The 19,797-nt window shown below is 39.1% G+C and overlaps 2 protein-coding genes across 3 annotated transcripts; both read right to left on the minus strand.

Moving 5' to 3' along the window:
* Window positions 1–339: 339 nt before the first annotated feature.
* On the minus strand, window positions 340–2,873 carry snrpd3l (small nuclear ribonucleoprotein D3 polypeptide, like). 2 transcript variants are annotated; one of them, XM_086302517.1, is made up of 4 exons: window positions 2,790–2,873; window positions 1,854–1,994; window positions 995–1,187; window positions 340–540 (listed from the first exon to the last, which is right to left on the minus strand). In XM_086302517.1, exons 2-4 carry the CDS (start codon window positions 1,977–1,979, stop codon window positions 476–478), a joined length of 384 nt encoding a protein of 127 aa, XP_086158643.1. In that variant the 5' UTR covers window positions 1,980–1,994; window positions 2,790–2,873; the 3' UTR covers window positions 340–475. The 2 variants fall into 2 exon arrangements, with proteins under 2 accessions (XP_086158643.1, XP_086158642.1); XM_086302516.1 differs by having other exon boundaries at window positions 2,708–2,859.
* A 3,094-nt stretch (window positions 2,874–5,967) lies between these two features.
* adora2ab (adenosine A2a receptor b) lies at window positions 5,968–19,510 on the minus strand. Its single transcript, XM_086300468.1, has 5 exons — window positions 19,288–19,510; window positions 11,619–12,174; window positions 11,338–11,469; window positions 7,758–7,861; window positions 5,968–7,294 (listed from the first exon to the last, which is right to left on the minus strand). Exons 2-5 carry the CDS (start codon window positions 11,813–11,815, stop codon window positions 6,336–6,338), a joined length of 1,392 nt encoding a protein of 463 aa, XP_086156594.1. The 5' UTR covers window positions 11,816–12,174; window positions 19,288–19,510; the 3' UTR covers window positions 5,968–6,335.
* Between the last annotated feature and the right edge of the window lie 287 nt (window positions 19,511–19,797).

Consider the following 19,797-nt stretch of genomic DNA (forward strand, 5'->3'; position numbering starts at 1 on the left):
ACTGTATGGTGCTGAAATCCATTAAATGCTGCCATCTACAGAGGGCCAAGGACTCCTCTGGGACTAGTAAAATTAGTTTCCAAAGAATTGATTGGTTAGTATGTGGTGATTTTATGCCCGATTTTATCTGGTCCACAGCAGAAGGCAACATACTCAGGTAACCTTTTATAGTACAGAAAACCCAGGGTTAACACTGAAACTACTTGGATAAGGCTAAACACCGCATTCCTAGTACATTACTTATTAAATACATTTGAAAAACAGGCAGGTGGCACAAGTGAATCTCTTGTAAATGGGAAAAGAAAAACAGAACAAAAACATCAGGACACATCAAATTGAAAAAGTTTTTATTTTAATTAAAAGAAATTAAAGCAACAGACTGCAAAGTACGAGATTTCAAATGATATCCAACGTATCAAATTCAAGGGGAAAACAAAAACTATACAATGCAAAAATGTTAATGTAGCTGGAGCAATTATCGCCTCTTCTGGAAGATGTTTCCCCTTCCCATTCCACCACGCCCTCGTCCTCTTGCAGCCACTGGAGAGCACAAAAAACAAAGATGGCATACTATCAGTTTTTAACGTAGAGTACCTCACTGAATCAGAAATACACCAACGGTTCAGTAACTTTAATAATACATTCAGTACTTTGGTTGCGAGAAGTACAGTGAAGTCTAATTTTGTATCCTTAACACCCACTTGGCAAAATATCAGTTCCATCTTAAAGGGGATGTGAAGACAAATTGAACAACAATGAAACATTTAAATCAGTGTTTTTGACAGATCCCCACACCTATGACAAGACTGTACTTATTAAACAAGGAACAGAGCAACACTGGACAGAAAGCACTTTTCTCATGGTAGGATTTAGTTATGCTGCACAAACACAAAAAGGCAATCAATGTATGCAATGAGTATAAAATCACCATCAGTTGCGCCCACTACTGAACATACTTGACAGGTGTATCAATCTACTGCAAATTTTCACTCACCTTGTGCTTTAAGAATAGCTGCCTTGCCCCTTCCTGCACCAGATCCCTGGTTCTTATTCTTCATACTCTTCAGCATAGGAGCATTTTTTAACATATCGGGTAAAATCAGAAAGCGGATTTTGCTGCCACGGATGTAAACTTGCTCCAGCTGTGCCACGCGGCCATCCCGATAAGTCACTGTGATATTAGACATCTGTAAGAAACAAAGATCATTCTTTCAACAAATGTAATCAAACTGCTCTTTAGTGTTTTATTCAAATCAACAGTAGTTATCTAAACTTTACAAAGCCATAAAAGGAACAGTTTTTTACCATCTGATCCGGGACCGATTTTTAATTAACTGGCTTTTACTAATGCAGCTACCAGATTGGGGTCTCCAGTACTTGATTAGCACAATTCACTCTTAATTTGACACCAACAGGTGGAAAGCTTGGAAACCTTTAAACAACTATGGGGAAAAAAATAAAACACAAAAAAACAGAAATAAATGTTATAATTAAAATAAAAACACCACAAATTGAACCTGAGCATTCAGAACAGAGAGACACAGAACAAAGACACTATTATTTGTAATGAAAATTCCTTTGAGCCTCATTAAGCTTTTCTATCTGTTTTGCCACACAAGACATTACGCCATTTATGGGCATGTACCTGAAAATAAAGTAAACAAAACTTGTTCAAATTATCGAGCAGCCTATTAAAGACTAAACTGTTGATTACTCTAATGAAGGCAGAAAAGAAAAAAGAAAAAAAAAAAAAACATAAAAACAATACAGTACCAACACTTTGGTTGATGGGACCCCAGGAGGGAGGAGCAACACCATCCACATTCACTTTACACTCTTTATCATGTACTGACCTGGCAGTTCATGTTGTCCTCTGCTTCAATCAGCTTGCCTCTGTAAACCTCTCCAGTGTTGGTCTCACAGGTCACAATGTGTCCTTCTGCCTCATGCAGGACCTTGATTGGAACGCCAATGGACATTTTTCAAGAATGTTTCTGGAAAACAAAATTTAGCAGAAGAAATGTTACACTGTGCACATTCATAGGCTGTAAGCTCCTGCAAACGCATTTTTTTTTTTTTTTTACCATCAAACATCAGACTCAAAATTATATTTAGCCATAAAGTTTGGTTACAGTTAACTGGCTTGTTAATTTTGGGATGCGTTTAGTTACAGAAACACCAGGGAAGCAATCACTTGTCCACACATTATCCTCGCCAATTTATTTTTCACTCGAGTACTGCCTGTGTAACGACAATCAGCTCTCTTATACCGTTTAAAGAGTTGCTGGGAGTTGATATATAACAATCAGTGACCCTCGTTAAGATGGGATAAGCAGGCTACAGTTAACTTCTGATCAATAAAGCGAATCTCTCAGTCAAATCATTGAATATCGAAGCTGCGAGAGGAATTAGCCTTCATTAGCGAGCTAGGCTAATGTACAATAATATATCCTGGTTGCATACAATAATGTAATCCAATTAATGCCATGTGTAACAAACCAAACTTAAAATTACACAAATACGATTTCAACATTAACGTTTGCCTCTTTATTGCAGTAACAAGTTATTAGTTCGGCAAATAGACGGAGCCATATTGGCTCCTGAATGAACGCGCTTGATTCAAACGTCCAAGAAACAAACAACGCTGCTAATGAGCACGGAAAAAAATTACGGTCTCAGTTGAATTACGAGTATTTTTGTTTCTTACCTGGAGTCTATCGTAAAAGCTAGTTTCTTTGTTATTGCTTCTTCGTTTGACGTTGCAACGTGCGCCAGACGCGGTTCCCTACCTTTTGAGCCCTTTTTCCGCTTTCCCACAATCCACCGGCGGGTCAATCGAATGCTTCCTGCGATGCTCCGCAGTGCATTGTGGGATCTGTATTTTTATGGCTTTACGGGTTCACAAGGAATTTGGCGAAAAAAATGATACATCAAATGATCATCAGTAGATCTTTTATACATGCCGTTTATTGTATTTTTTTATTATTATTATTCCATAATATGTCATTGTTTGTCATATAAGTTGCAGGAACTACTCTCTTTTTATTTGATAGGTTATTTTTTCCAGTTTATTGATTGCTTGTCTCTAGATTGATGGCTGGATGTTTTGTATTATTTTATCTTTAGACTCAAGGGACAACTAGTGGGAATCTGAATAAAGAATAAAGAATGAGCAGACATTCTTATCTGTCTCTCATCAGCTGTCTATGAATCAAGATCTAGGCAAACCAATGACCAAACAAACCTTAATTATGTTAAAATAGCTGTTGAGCTGACTATAAATAAAAATAAAGTTGCATAGTTGCATACTATTGTTAGTAGCGAAGGCTATCGTATGTGGGAAATTCCCTCCCGAAATTACACTTTTACACCTACCATTCACTTCGCAGAACAGCATCACAGTAGCTCCCTGGTGCAGGCCCTGGTGCACAACTGAGCAGTTGGATAGATTCACCAGAGTCTCCAGCTTGAGAAATAGTTTGTTCTCAGATTCTCTGGTAACTTTTAAGAATCACCAAAACACAAGTTTTAACATTAACAGTAAGGAGGGTAACCCGTTTAGCCAGGTTGCAAAGAAAAAGTCACACCAGAAGAACTAAGATTTGAAGAAAAAAACAACAACAATAAGAACAACAACAAAAAAAAACCCATGGGGTAAGAAGAATCACATGTACTAACAAATTTAAGTTTGAGGCGTTTAAAAAGAAGAACATTTGTGAGGTGTAGAACAAAGGATGCAGTACTTGTAATGGTTATGCGGTGCATTGGTGGAGGCGGGTAATTTATGAGGCTGACTGAAATCATCAGCCAGAGAGGGAATGCACAGAGTATGACTCTTTAAATAAACACTGTGGTCTCTGCTGCAATAAATCTTTTGTTACTGAGTTTCTGATCATTTGCATTTCTTTCTAAAAGATAGCCTAATCATTTTGCATGCTGGTGTCACACATGTGTAATTTATGGCAGCATGACACACTATAAATGTACACACTGGATTGTTTTCCTCCAGGTCATCATACCACAATGGTCCCTTATCTTTTTTTATTTTTTATGACTCAGGTATGTAATATCCATAACCAAATCATTTTGATAACCCTTCTCATGCTTATCAAAATATCATAACATGCAACAACAACAAAAAACATTAAAATGAAATGGTTTCACCCATTTTAATTCCCTTCTTGCATGATTACAATGTGTAATAAACGCATTTAAGTTTTTGAATAAACACAGTGCAAGTTAGATACGTACCCGTATTCCTGGGTACTCTCTCTGGGATTGCTTTAGGGCACATAAAAGCTGGTTAATGTAGGTCTTTGCCACAGTGGAAGAGCTTTTTAATGAGAGAAGGGAAAGCATTATGGGATAATAAAAGACACCATCAAATGAACCTTCATTTGATTTCCATTGCATTAGGCTTATTGACTGGCGTCAGTGCCAGGCTGCTCTGTAAACATTTCTTACAGAGTGGTCTGTGGTCATGTGTATGTACTTTACCTATGTATGTGTGTCCTTTTCATAGTGTTATGCAAGCAAGCCTTACACTAAAAGCATCTACAATACAGGCATATGGGGTCATATCTGTACAGGCAAACAAGCTCTTTGTTTTGGATGGTTAGTGAACAACAGTGAACATGTGTTGCCCGGCACTGATCAAATCGCTGATCACAACAGCAGCAAAACAAACAGAGTTTTAGTTGTAAGGCCTGTGATGTCATCACACTTCTCACTTATAGAGTTACAACTGAGGAAGTGGAGACTGTCAGAAAACAAATACAGCACCTTACACAACAGAATCTGTTACATCCCACATCAGATCTGCACACTGTTAGACATCTCCACATATGATACCACATATTTTAAATACTTCAAGGTTTTTCTACAGAAAAAATCCTAGATGTGCAGGAACCTCTATCCAACTGATCGTGGCTCAAGAAGTTCGCCTTGTTGGGAGTTCGCCTTGACCGAGACTGTTCGAGCCGGGGCTCGAACAGTCTCGGTCGTTGTGTCCTTGGGCAAGACACTTCACCCGTTGCCTACTAGTGGTGGTCAAAGGGCCCGGTGGCGCCAGTGTCCGGCAGTCTCGCCTCCGTCAGTGCGAGTGTGTGGCTGGGCCAGTGTCCAGCCACCAGGGTGGATGTGGCTACAACGTAGCTTGCAATCACCATGTGTGTGTGTGAATGGACTGGACGTGTAAAGCTCTTTGGGGTCCTTAGGGACTATTAAAAAAAGCACTATACAAATACCAACCTCTAATAAAGCTCTGGGCTTCCTCAGAGGAATAGCACCTAGCTACTGGTACACGTATGTGGATGATCCTCAGACTTCAGAGTAGCCACACCCTCAGACAAAAACTGGTCCATCCTAAGAACAAAACTCCCAAACATAATGCCAGATTTATAGGAGGAGTAAAGGAGGTCTTCTATTGCCATCTCTTATGTAGCAGGTTTGTAGAGAAACTCATGAGAATTTCTTCTCATGATATTATAGTGCACTTCAGACCCAGCCACACCCTTAGAGAAAAACTGGTTGATCTCAAGGACCAAACACAAACTGAGCAACATAGCGTATACTTCGCAGTGCATCAAGGAGAAACCAAGCAGTCACTTGTGAATGACCATCATTGAACGGAGGTGGTGACACCAGCTATCAGCCACCTACAATGCAGTCTTGAGATCCTTTCCCAGGTGCTTTAACCCCTACTCATACCTTCCCTGAGATGACCTCAATAGGGGCACAGTCTCTGAGTGGTTTCCCCCACAACCCCTGACGATGGTCATGACCAACATCTTTTTCACACTTTGGCTCATCTGATGACTCGCATGATCAATATTGGGTTAACAACCACCTCCAAGTGGAACAACCCACACTAGGGGGCAGTAGGTCACATCCTGTCATGTGACCTATTGAGGTCACTTCAGCCAAGGTGTTTTTGAAACAGAAGAAGCCTGTTGGATGAGAAGTGAAACATCTTCACAACTTAAAGTCTAGTTTCCTTCTTTTTTCACGCTCTTCAGAGTATCATAACCTGGATGAGTGACAAAGTTCAGTTCAGTGCTGCAGCACAAAAACACCACATAATTGTGACATATTTAAAGATATTTAATTTTGATGGCATACAAACAACACAGATAGCAAAAACCTGCACATTACAAAAAGTATATTATCTTTAAACATTAAAGTGCACATTAAAAAAAGAAACTCCAAACTAAAAAAATAAAATTTTACATTAAAAAAACAGATTTGCTGTCGAGGCTGATTTGCTGAAATTTCACGTTTGCAGAACATTCCGTGTGTTCTGAGAGCAAGATATTTGAAATAACTAAATGTCTTTGTCATGATATTTCTGTGATTTTTGAAGAAAGGGAACAGTCATTCTGTTTTAATGGGAATGCCTGAATATTTACAAAAGTAATGCAGCTTCCTCTGTCTTTCAACTCCAAAATATCTGTTGCTCCTCCCAGATTTGTGGCGGACGTTGCTGCTTCCTGTGCAGAAGATGCCAAAATACCTGGCTGATGCTGGACTTCTGATGGGGTGCCAGTTGCTTTTTGGTGTCCGTTGGGTGTATTACTGTTAGGTACAGAATCTAAAATCTCATGAGAGGCATTTGATGTAGTTTTCTCAGCACCGGAATCTGGAACATAACTATTTACCATTGTGCCACATGATAAATCCTCTTTACTCGTACGGGCAGATGTCTGCATGATACTAGTGCTCCTTACACCTCTGCCATCAGCACTTTCAACCCCGAACACATGCCCATCCCTCTTCCCCAGGATGTGCTGATAGAGAATCTTGCGAAAGGTATGTCTGAATTCTCGAAGGCGGTAGGCGTAGATAAAGGGATTCACCACAGAGTTGGCATGGGAGAGAATGATTGCAATGTTCATCACCCAGATGTGTGGGCGCTCACAGTCCTGGCAAATATGGTTGATGCAATTGATAATATGCACAGGAAGCCAGCACAGAGCAAACAAACCAACGATAATAGCCAGCGATTTTGCAGCGTGTACTTCCTTCTGCAGAATCGAACGAGATGAGCCAGAAGATGGAGTTTTCTGTCCAGGAGCAGGTACGTGTGCAACTTTGAGGCTCATCATTCGAAGCTGTCGGCGAGCTGCCATGAAGATATGGATATAGATGACCAACATTATCACCAAGGGCACCAGCACGCAGCCAAAGAAATTGAAATAGACCATATAGTCAAGGGGAACCACTTTCTCAAACAAGCAATCAGTCATTCCTTCAGGGCAGCCTTGGCTTTTGGTGGCAGTTGTAGTGGAGTTCCAACCTGTGTAAAGAAAACTGTGATTTATTGCCAGTTTCATCCAAAAGCAAAATTATAGGGTTTCAGCTCAGCTCAGTTTTCCTCAACAATCTCCTCAGCAGTTAGGACCACTTAAACATGCTTAAATATGCAACTTAAACATGAAAACATGAATAAATAAATGTATGCATGTCTCTCTTGCCACTGCCAGTGCAGATAAGAACACAAGACCTTTCTAGAAATACATTGTTGATGCATTTATCCATTTACACTATACAATGCAATAGAATTGTTGTAATAAGCAGTGGGAAGATATACAGACAGAAGCGGGGCATCCTCCCTTACACAAGAATAATGTTTGCTTGTTTGCATCAAAATACCTCCTCTGCATGATTTTGACTATGTAAAGGAAGGTCGTTTCATGTTTCACACAGCATCAATTAAAAGCATTGACTCTGTGTGGGAATTGGCAAAAATCTTTCCCCACCTGTGTTCCAGCCAAACATCGGTGTCAGGCCGATGCCCACTGAAAGAACCCAGCACAGTGCAATGATGCCCTTTGCCCTCTTCCCTGTCACCAGACTGTTGTACCTAAAAGTTTGAACAGAACACAAACATGCATTATATATGCAGCCAGTTGCTTTATCTACTCTGTCAGTGATAGCATTCCCTCGAGACAAAGTCAATACAGTTTAAATGAAGAGAAAATGATTTGTGCGCTGAAGCATTAACACTTTATTCATTTAATAAGCGAAAGCAGGACTTCAATTGGCCCGCTTTAAAATGCACTTACAGTAATCTGATTATCTCTGCAGTGCTGATGCCCATTTGTAGCTATGGTAATTAAAGACAGCACTAATCAAGTGTTCAAAAATCCCTTAAAAAAATAAGGATTTCTTAAAATTAAAAATATATTGATTTCATTAGGGCATTGAATTTTTTGTACAACACTCCCGTTGTGTTACATAAGTGTAAATGAAACTGCTGTTGTTGTAAAGGACATTTCCATTTAGGTCAAGTTACTAAATGAAAATCACATAGTGGATGCTAATATCAAATAATTTTCATGCTGACATGTCACATTTGAGTGATATATTTTAGCTTTAAAGGTAAAGTACTGTGAAAAAGTCTGGAGCTACTGCTGATTTCTTTATATTTTGCTTAGAAAGCTTGAATTCAAGAACATAAAGTTGTCAAATACAAATACATTTATATATGTATTTCTAATGAGGTCAGCTACAAAAATAACTGTTCCCATAGGCCAGGTTTTGCCTACTAATGCTCTGCACCAGAACCAAACCTACAAAACCTTAATGAAGGTGTGGACATGTATTTATTGTGGCCGGCCTTGTTATGCATGTTTCTGTTTCACAGCAAAAAAAAAAAAAAACTCTTGAAGGATATTTAAGTGACTCATACAAATATGATTTATCAAGTTTTGCTGCAGCCAGTTAAGTCTAAATTTAACACTGGAAAAAAAGCTTGTGTTGTTTTAGTTGTGGGATTTATGATAGTTGGTGTTCATTTATTTGGAATGAGAGAGGGAAATGTCATCAGAAAGATAACACAGCACTGTAAACGCAGTGTAAAAGTTATGTCCTGTCCTGTACCTCTTCCCTTTCCCAGTCCTCACCCTGCACGTTTAGAGTCCAGTCCCTTTCTGCATTTCATTATTAATACTAGTATTTAGTATGTTGTATTTTTCAACTGCATTTTAAATTTTCAGTCACAAAGAAATGGTAATTAAAACATGATTAAAATGTCTCTACACATGCAATCGTCAAAAAATAAAACAGGAAATAAGGAAGAATTTGAACTGGTACAATTATATTAAGCCTGAAAGTCAATACTTGGTATCATTACCTTTATTCTTTATTCTTAGTTAAACTTTCTTGTAATTTCTTGAAGTAGGCTTTGGGAATAATTCTCCAGGCTTCTTGAAGGACATTCAAGGGTCTTTTTTGATAGTGTTGCATTCTATCCAGGTATGCTTTTACTGCATTGGCAGTGGGTTTGGGATTGTTGCCATGCTGAAAACTTAGACTAGTACCAATCAGATGCCTTCCAGATGGTACTGCATGGTGGATCAAAGTCTCATGGTATGTCTCTTGTTCGTAGTTCGGTGTCCAGCACCACTGGCAGTGCAACCCATGACAAAGCCTCTATGTTTCTTACAGATGGCTGTAGACTCTCAATGTTCTACTGCTCGCCTGACCTCCTCCATACATGTTGAAAACAACTTAAACCAAAAACTTTCGATTTGGATTCACCATTCGATAACCTTCTTGGGTAATTTGGCATATCTCAGCCCTTTTTCCCTGTTTCTTGACAGCCATTCTCCCACTGAGATCATTTTGGATGAGGCTTCAGTGAACAACAGATGGGTCAACTGAATGGCCAGAGAAATCTCTCAGGTTCTGTGTCAGGTTCTGGGTCTTTGCTCTGTTTTTTGATATTTCTTGAGGACATGACTTTCAGATACTGTTCATCTGCTGTAAATACATTTTTTGGCCTGCCACTTCTTCTACCTTTGACTTATGTCTGTGCTGCCTTTGGCATTTTTCACAGATCAGATTCAACTAAAGAAGTGGAAACAAATTATGTATTTTTCAATAGACTGCTAGAAACAAAGTGTCTAAAGATATGGCTGAAAATGTCTTCAGTAAGGGTTGATTTTATTGGCTCAGTGTTTAGCTCTCTCGGATCTGGATTTACTGACCAATAGCTGTCCTTACAGCAATGCACAGTGTGGTCAAGTCTCTAATGTTTTGTGAAACCACTTAGTGGATCCTTGATTACTGTGGTCTATGCTGAGCACCACACTCAGTCAGTAAATGAAGATTTTAAGAGGACCTCAAGTCTCTTTGCTATACTTCTCCGGATGCTTACCGGATGCCCGTGGTGGCTGTAATTACTTAAATCTTTAAAACAGATACTAATTAAATCTGGTTCTATTATGTGTTGACACAACACTGGTTTAGCTCCCGAGTTAGGTGCCGTTTTCTATGTTTCAATGATTAATTGTTATGAAAATGGTCAAGTACAACAACTGTTTGAAAACTGAGTGAAAAAGCAGCCATTGTCAAAGAAAGACCAGAAAGCCTGGTAAAAATACTGCTCAAGACCGCTTTGAAAGAAATTACAAACAAGTCCCCAGGAGGACCCAGGACACGCTGGGGAGATTACATCTCTCAACTAGTTTGGGAACGCCTTGGCATTCCTACTCCCATTTGAGCACAAAGAGGTGACTCCGGAGAGGGAGGTCTGGGCTTCTCTGATTAGTTGTCACGCCGCCTCAGGTAAGTGGTAGAAAATGAATGGATGGATAAAAGCATTGGAAATATAAAGAAAGAGGGTTTGCTCATGTCTTTGCACAGCACTGTATTGAAATCTTCATATGCACAACTTTTGATGCAGGAAAAGAATTAATTCAGAAACCTGATTAAGGAAATAGAAGTTTGAAAATCACTATGAATTATCAGTATACCCAGCATCACCTTGCATACACTGACTTAACTGTCTGTGTATTTTTGACTGAGATGTTGCATGGCCAACCTGGTAGCACTAGGCTTCGTAAAGCCTCCTAATAACTACATGATTAGTTGTTCTCTGGTCATTGGTGCTGGGGCTGTGTCACATAAAGACACAATCAAACTGTTATGCAACCGCTTATGCAAATGCGTCACCTGCTTTGGATTATGGCTCGGTGGTGTGTCAACAGATGTGTTGCAGAAACAAGGAGCTTTGTTTTAAGCTTCTAAATAAATGATCCATTAAAGAGCAATACTATTTGAATGCTGCTGATTTACATGAATGCTAATCATGAAAGCTTTAAGTAGATTTAACCAGTTCACCTTCAACAACACTAACTCAATTAAGCCTGTCGAGCGATGGAGCCATGTTTGTCCGCAGCTGGACAAATTAGCCTTCAGTTAAAAATAGGATCTCTCTATAATTTAATGCCCTTTGCTACACCACTGCAGTGCATGTGAACATTTGACATCTGCTGCTGATTCTGCAGCTGGAATGTATGATATCTCAGTTGAAGTTTCATTACTTTCTCTCACCTGAGTGGGTTTTTGATTGCGATGTAGCGGTCCACAGCAATAGCCAGCAGACTAAAGATGGAGCTCTGAGTGAGCACGAGGACGAAGCAAGCGATGAACAGGCAGCCGTAGAAATTTGCACAGAAACCAGTACTGAAAACATCACAGATTCAAAAAGGGTGTTTATCACTACAAACCCTGCCAAAAAAAAGCAACAGTACATTGTGACAGATCTTGTAGTAAAGGATGCAGGTAACACAAAATTTGTCTCATTTCCAAACTGAATAAGAAGGAAACAATACCTAATAGCGATAGCGAAGGGAATCGCCAGCAGTCCCACAGCAATATCAGCGATTGCCAGTGACACTACAAAGAAGTTGGTGATGCTCTGCAGGTTGGAGTTGAGGCAGACAGACCAGCAGACCAGGACATTCCCAGCCACAGACAGGCAAGCAATCACCAGCTCCAGGCCAATATAGACCAGACTGCTATTCGGCATGGTTGTTTTATTCCACGTTTTTGCTTTCTTTGTGCCGTCATCCCACACACTCAGCTGCTTCACATGTTTTTAGACTAAATACCTGCTCGCCAAACCACATGGTATGACTGAACAACAGAGCGACTGTGTCACAAAAGGACAGCCAAGGCAGGAAGTTCCCACCACAAGCCAGTGCACTTTGAGGTCTTCTCGCACCCTTTGGCGTCACAAACCCTGCGTCAGTCTGTTTGTCTTCCTCTTTCTTTTTGTGTCTTAAAAAAATAACAATCTCTGTTCTGTTGGGTAAACTTGGTCACAGGTGGCAGTAGAATGCACAGGAGGGAAGTTTCCACAGTGGCTGCAAAATTAAGAGCAGTGTTCTGGAGAGAAAGAAAGAGAACACAGTATCTCTGTAAAAACAGATTGCAGGCCGTACACATACACATACAGGATTTGAAAAAAAAAGAAACGAAAAAAAAAAAAAGCCATTTATCTCTAGAAGACAAGGGGGCAGGTGTTTTTTTTAACCATACAGGGCCAAAGCAGACAGCCCAACAATGGACCTTTTATTTTAGGAAAGATTTCCCAAAACCCTTCTACGTGCTAATCATTCCCCAGACTGGCATGGTTTCCTATGAAGTCACTGATAATAACGCAAAATAAACCACCCATAAATTTCAAAGAAATTGTTCTATTACTGGATTTTCTTTGCTGGGCGTTTTACTACATTTCTCGACTCTGTATGTTAGTTCTATTATAGGAACACATTACAAAATGATAACCTTCAAAAATAGACCTGTATTCAGTTTGCTGAGGTAAACCACAGGGTAGTGAGAAGGAGAAACAGGTCAAGGATGCACTAAGCCTGGAAAGCAGGTAGTGCATTATTGTTCTAATAACTAAACTCGTTGTAGAAGTTCGTGTGGAAGCCTGCTTGGAATTTTAATGAGATATTGCAGATTAGTGTGTTGAACCTTTTTTTCTTCTTTGTAAAATGTTAAAACACTATGTGTGGGGTGAACAAGTACTGGTCCAACCCAACGGGCTTAATCATTTCCGGACTGAGTTTATAAAAAGACTGATAATGCTTGTGGCTGGAGGCCACAAGACTAATTTTGCATAAAGCCCAGAGAAAGTAGGGAAACCACCTAGCTCAGCTTTGTCTAAGACCAACAATATGCCTTACAGATTAAAAAGCTCACTTATTAAACTACTTTATCTCATTTCCTTAATCAATGCACAAACCAATACAAAATTAAATGAAAGGTGTGTTGGTTGTACTCTCAGCTTTCTTTTCCAATGGATTCTGGGAACTGTGGTGCATTAAGTAAAATACATGAGATTTTATAACTTGGACCCCACATTCCTAGGACAAACGTAATTGGAGATGTTTGAAAATAATTCTCAGGTGGCTTTGTGTCTTGTCACTATAAGTGTCTAAGTCCTGTTGTAATTCTTCATGGCATCAATCTAACAAGCTGCTGGAAATATTCTTCAAAGATTTTGGCCTATGTTGACACAATAGCATCACACAGTTGTTACAGATTTGTTGTTTGAAAATCCATGATGTATATATCCTGTTCCGCCACATCCCAAATATGATCTATTGGAGTGAGATCAGGAGACCGTGGAGGCCAACTGAGTGCTGCAAGCTCAGTTGTGTTCCAGAAATGCATTGTCCTAATGGGAGAAAAAAACTGGCTCAGATAAACTGCTCAGTCTCTCTTCCACTCGACCTGACATCAACCTATTGATGAGCTTTGTGTTTTGGTTAGGTTGAGGTTAATAAATCATTTTATATTTAAGTAAACTTCTTGCATGAATTCCCTCCTTGTCATCTACTTTGAACCAGTTCGTGTTAACCTACTAACTTAGCTTGTGGTTTGCCAAATGCTTATCTAAGTTGAACTGGGTCTTGAGTACAGCTAAAGTAGTTGTGGTATTTATCATTGTGACAAATATCCTATTGAGTTCTACACAAGACAGCATTAGTTTGGATTTGTTGTTGTTATTATGTGGTTGATGATGGAAGAGACCAGCATTAGTATTGTACTTGGCTGTTATATATATATATATATATATATGTGTGTGTATATATACACATATATATATAGTAAATGGAAAATGGTAAATGGCCTGTATTTGTATAGTGCTTTACTTAGTCCCTAAGGACCCCAAAGCGCTTTACACGTTCAGTCATCCACCCATTCACACACACATACATATATAGGTAAGTAAGTAAGGCACAGGAGTGCATGCATCCTCCTTTGTATGCTTAATTGTCTGATCTCAATAACAGACCAAACATGTTTTCTCTTCAGTGTGACAGAATGTGGTTGAAGACAATGTCTTTGGAGAATTTCCCTGTTTTCCAGGAAGCTCCCAGTTTCTGGTTGCTTTTTGGTGCTGGTAGAATTGCATAAATACCCACCACAAGTATCTGTCTGAAGACCAGGGTTAAGACGAGGGTTAAGATTAACTTATACTGAATAACTAGGATTAGGGAGCATAAACTCTGTGACTGGTGCTTCACCATTGTATTTTTTCTTGTGGGTTTCTGGCCTTACTAAACACATGGCTGGACTGATCTTGTGGTGTAACTATGTTGCAAAGTTAACCTTGAATAGTGTTGCGAAATATTTAGCTTAGTAAGTTTTGTCTGGTAGCTTTGCGGTAGACCCCATTAACTGCTTTGATTTGCTGTGAGCTTTGTTATAGCTTGGTTCCCTCTTCGTTGGTGTCTTGGACATTTTGGTTAGCGTGGAAGTTTTTGTTTGTAGGAACCTTGTTGTGTGTTACTGTGGTTGATGCTCATACTTTAATTCCAGCTTTGGTTGTCTATTGCTGGAGTTTTGGCAATGCAATGTTATGTTGGTGTGTATGTGGTGTTGGGCAGTTCTGATGAGATCTGGTGCTCATTTAGGTAGCAACGATTAGATTTTCACTTGCTGTTCCTAGGGTAATTGATTTTTTTGCTTTGTTTTGTCTCCCCCTTGTTGAATCAATTTGCAAGGATAGATTTGCTATCTAGAGCAGATACTACTTGGACTACACAGTCACGTGGTTATCGTTTGTGGGCCTGGTTGTGTGGTTGCCATTTTAATAAATGGAGATGTTTTAATCTTGCCTTCTGTTATTGCTTTTTCTCTTTCCAGAATAATTCGAAATGCCAACAAGGAGCCTTCATGTTTTTTGTTTGTGTTTGGTTTTGTTTTGTTGTTGTTGTTTGTTTTTTTTGTTTTGTTTTTTTATTTGGGGGGGGGGGGGGGGGGGGTAAACTAGTAAACTACTTGGTTGAACTCCCTCCTTGTCTCCTACTTTAAGCCAGTTTGTGATAACTATGGCATTTAACGATGTGTAGTTGCCACTAAGGAGGCCAACATGTGCCAAGAAAATATCAGTGGACCACTATTAGCAGCCTGATAAAAAGCAGGAAGGATCCACGCTTCCATGCTGTTTGCACTAAAATTCTGAAACTACCATCCAAATGTTGCATTAGAAATCTAGACTTATCAGACCAGGCAATGCTTTCCAATCTTCTATTCTCCAATTTTGGCAAGTCTGTGCAAACTGTAGCCTCAGTTTCCTGTTTGACAGGTTCAGAGATGCTCTTCTGCATACCTTGTCGTGTAAGAGGTGGTTATCTGAGTTACTATTTCCTTCCTATCAACCCAAAGCAGTGTTGCCATTCTTCTCTGATCTCTAACACCAACAAGGCATTGACTACATGTGACATTGCAAGCCAATTAAATAACATTTGTTCCCCATTCTGATGCTTGGTTTCATGGTTACCTGACAAAATACATTGAAGAGCTGGTATTTGTAATGTAATATGAATTGTCATGGTGGAGGCTTTCATCAGCAGAAAAATCTGTGAAACTCATTAAAACCCATTTAAACATCCACAAATCTCCTTCACATTTCCAGGCCAGTCCCAGCCTTATGTTTGGCACCTGTATTTTAGATGATCTCAAGTTGTTGTCGTTTCATAGTATTCTCTTAAATCCCTCCAGTGAGAATAAACTAAAAGTAATATTACACTGAGGAATATTCTTCAGAGACTCAGCAACAGCTTCTTAGTACTCACCCCCTCTGCATTAAATTCTAAACTTTCCCTTTACCCTTAAGTGTGGGCTGGCTGATTGGAAGCTCAAGGGTGTAACTGCTGTTGGAACATGCTAATGACGCCTTCTTAGTTTACCTGATCAAAACATTGATATGACTAAATCTGACTTTCTTTCAAGATTTTTCCTGAAAAAAAAAGAACTATAGTAGACTTACAATACACTGATAACCAGCATGTTCCTTTGCCTGAGATTATATTTTTGAGGTATGTTCAATTTCTGTGAGCAGATCATGACATGGTCCTACCAAGCCTTTTTTTTAGGTTAATAATAAAACATGTTCGGTCATTTTTATTGATTACATCTTTATTATACCAAAACTATTCTGAGAGAACAGTGGAAGTTACTGAATACAGTGAAAGCAAACTTGATACAACCAACTTCCTGCAGAGGTGTGAGGTCTAGATACGAGATAAGATTTGACGATTTGATAAGATTTGAAGTGTTTCTTAGTACAAGACTTATTCACACAAATTCCTATAAGCACCCTGTTTAATGCTTGATAGTTTTTAATGTAAAATTCACAGTCTGGTGGATGCACTGGGGGCAACTCGGGGTTCAGTGTCTTGTCAAGGTCTTGTCAAGGCATGTCTTTTGTCCTGCCTTCCTTCTCCCACCACAACTGGTCATGGCAGATGGCCGCCCTTCCCTGAGCCTGGTTTTTCCTCCCCACTGTTGCCAAAGTGCTTGGTCATAGGGGCTCATTTGGTTGTTGGGTTTTTCTCTGTATGTATTATTGTAGGGTCTGCCTTACAATATAAAGCACCTTGAGGTGACTCTTGTTGTGCTTTGGCGCTTTATAAATAAAATGGAATTGAATTGAAAATTGAAAAGGATTTTTTGACACGCATGCTAGAAGGGTCGGGGATCAAACCACTGACCTACAAAAAAGATGATGAACTCCTTCACCTCCTGAGTCACAGCCACCTAATCCACAACAAAAACACCCTAAACAAAAAATAATTAAGAAAATAAATATACGTAGGAGTATTGGCATCAACCGAAATGTTATTTTTTTGGGGTTTTTTGCATGTGTAAAAGTGTAAAAGGTATGAGCTATTGTTAAGGTTAAAGGATTAAAGAACTGAATCCTGTTTAGAAGATACAATGCCGGTTTTTCAAAGCTGTGAATAAATCCTTTGGGGAAAATTAGTGAGGGTTGAAGGAGGAGAACAGGTTTGATTTCTTTTTTGATCTTTAGAAGTAGTGGTTATAATGTAGGCTTACACATACAGATATTACATAGGAGGTGTTTTTAGGATAAAGGGGAGAGCTTATAAATAGAAATGATTTTTATACATATTGCATTTTTTGATATGAGTTATTGAAGTTATTGAAGGATTGCACGCGCTTACAGACACAGAGTCCATAAACACACATGACAGTATTGATTCCAGGCGAAAGGCCTCAAATTCATTTAGCTTTTAACTGAACTTAAAGAAGGACCAAAGAGGAAGGAAAGCATATATTTTGGTTAAGTCTGGTAAACTAGAATTAGAAGGTATTGTTATATTAAAAGGAGCAAAATGAAATAAAAAGGCTATACCAAAAACAGATTATAATATAGGAAATGTGAGGTTTTAAAATGAAGTTAGTGTTAACACATAGGAGTTGTTTTTAGGCAGCATTTAGCTATGATGAAATGTATACAGGAGTAATTGCTTATATGCTTAAACTTAATTGATTAAAGTGGTTGTTTTTCTTTTGGAGCTTTTAGTAGAATAGGCTGGTTCTAATGATTTTTTGTTAAAAAGGTGGACAGTTTGTGTACAGGATGTTGATGATCAGATAGGGAAAAATAGAGCGAGCAACCGGACGTGAAACCAGCGCTTAAAGAATTTTAAAGGGATGAGGAACGTTGAAGGAACATCCTCATAAGCTGCTTTGATCTCCTTGCGTCAGTAAGACATAAAATACTTCTGTTCATACTTAATGCCTTTTAGGACTGTGACTCAATTTCAGTATTAAACGTAAAGTAATCTGAAAAATGTTGATATTATTGTAATATTTGTGAGAGGTTTTTTAAAGTTTCAGTTTTAAGTTTCAGCTTAATTTCATTGCAGTGTATTGAGTAATATCAAAGAACTGCAATGCCGTGCATGGAAAATAAGATTTTTCCCTTTCAGTGCTGAGCTATATTGTGTGAATTTGATTTCAATATAGATGGATTTTCCATACTCTACTTACACTAAGTAGCGATATCCTGTGTGTTGCAGTTAATCCCCAGGCATTATCATAAATAGATATTTTATTGCTATATGCATCTGTGCTGTATGCTCTGTAGATGTGCTCTCACAGCCAGCAAAACATATAAAGTGAAATAACAGCTGTTTATTGTCCCTAAAGACATTCATGAATGTTTAAATACAGTTTCAGATGCACATTTCATACTCTGCTGATCACATATGTGCAGCTCTACTTGCATTAATCCTGGCAGTACACTGGACCAAAGTCCGACTTTTCCCTCTTTTATTCTCCTACTGGAGCTTTCTTAGAAGCAAAAGGAATTTAAAAACCAGGCTTGGTCCAGCAGATTTACAAAACTGAAGCAAGAGACTGCATGAGCATGGAAAACTTTCAGAGTTTGATTGAGAAAACTAAATTGGACTTTTAGTTTAGAGACTATAACATAAGATATACATTCTGAGTTTACCTAATACTTTTCCAGCACATTGCTTTAACCTTCCCTTTCACTTTACCATTATGGTCATAGCTGTACATATATATAGATTCTCATAGCAGCCTTGGAGGAAGTGATAAGAAAATACACATCCTGCTGGAGGGGATCTGCCAGAGTCCTGCCAATCAATGTGCAAGTTCACCAAAAGTCAAACAAATATAAGAAAATTTGGTTTTGTTACTCCTGGCAGCACTGTGGGTATGAGGGAATGAGGAATGAGGGAAGAACTGATCTGACAACATACTGGGGATTCCTGACAGCAGGAACAGACAGGACAACGGAGAGGTAAACAATGTGCAGGGCAACCGAAAAGCTTCAAAACGGTGTAATATAATATTTGCCCTGTGACGGAAAAATACGTACTAACTACATGAACTGAGGTACAGTGAATGCACTGCTTCATCTTATTATAACAAGTTTACTACATTACTACATCTTTTTCAAACTTCAGCCGCGTTAAAAAAAATTTTCAGTAAAACGTCCCCACTCCATTGCAATAAAACTTTAATATATAAAATAATGACACTTTGATTTACTGGTTGAAGAATAAGGAGTAATCCAAGCGTGTCAGACGTACCGATGTTATTTGAGTGGGCGTTTACCCGGGAGACACCTGTTCCTCTGTCAACTTACAACTTCGACTTACTAATTATGTCTGAATAGGAAGAAAGCTATTAGTTATTTCTTACCTTATTTTTAGAGCGATTGGGAGGGGGGGGGGGGGGGGCGTCCTTTTTCCTCCACGTGTTCAGATGATCACTGTTCCCGCAGTAAATTCAAATTTAATAAATTAAAAGCGCTGAAAAAAAAGATCAAAAAAGGGGGGAAGAATTTAAACCGGCAGACGAGGCAGTGCGTATGTTTGACAGGAGAGGTCTGAAGGTGAGCACCGACTCGATGCAACAGGAAAACGCTCACCCGCAGCCTCGCCTCGCTTCTCGAGTGTGTAGGCTGATTATACTGCTTAAGTTGTGGGGACATAAATCTGTTTAGTCATACTCTTTTGGGTCCCGCCTTCTTTTTGAGAGCAAAGCCAAAGCCGTTGCTATGAGCCACTAATTTTTCGAGTGTGGACTGAACTCTGGTTAAAGTCAAGAAAATGATATATTTAGGTAAGGTTTGGAGTTGGAAAGGCTTGGAAATAAATTCAGGTCGGCGCAGTGTTGTTGATGTTAGAAACACGACTGTGTGTGGGTGAG

This window comes from Aulonocara sp. 'chitande type north' Nkhata Bay, linkage group LG7 (assembly GCF_057382095.1).
Source record: "Aulonocara sp. 'chitande type north' Nkhata Bay isolate Kocher_YH1m ecotype deep benthic linkage group LG7, A_spYH_male_GT1.1, whole genome shotgun sequence".
NCBI classification, from domain to species: domain Eukaryota; kingdom Metazoa; phylum Chordata; class Actinopteri; order Cichliformes; family Cichlidae; genus Aulonocara; species Aulonocara sp. 'chitande type north' Nkhata Bay.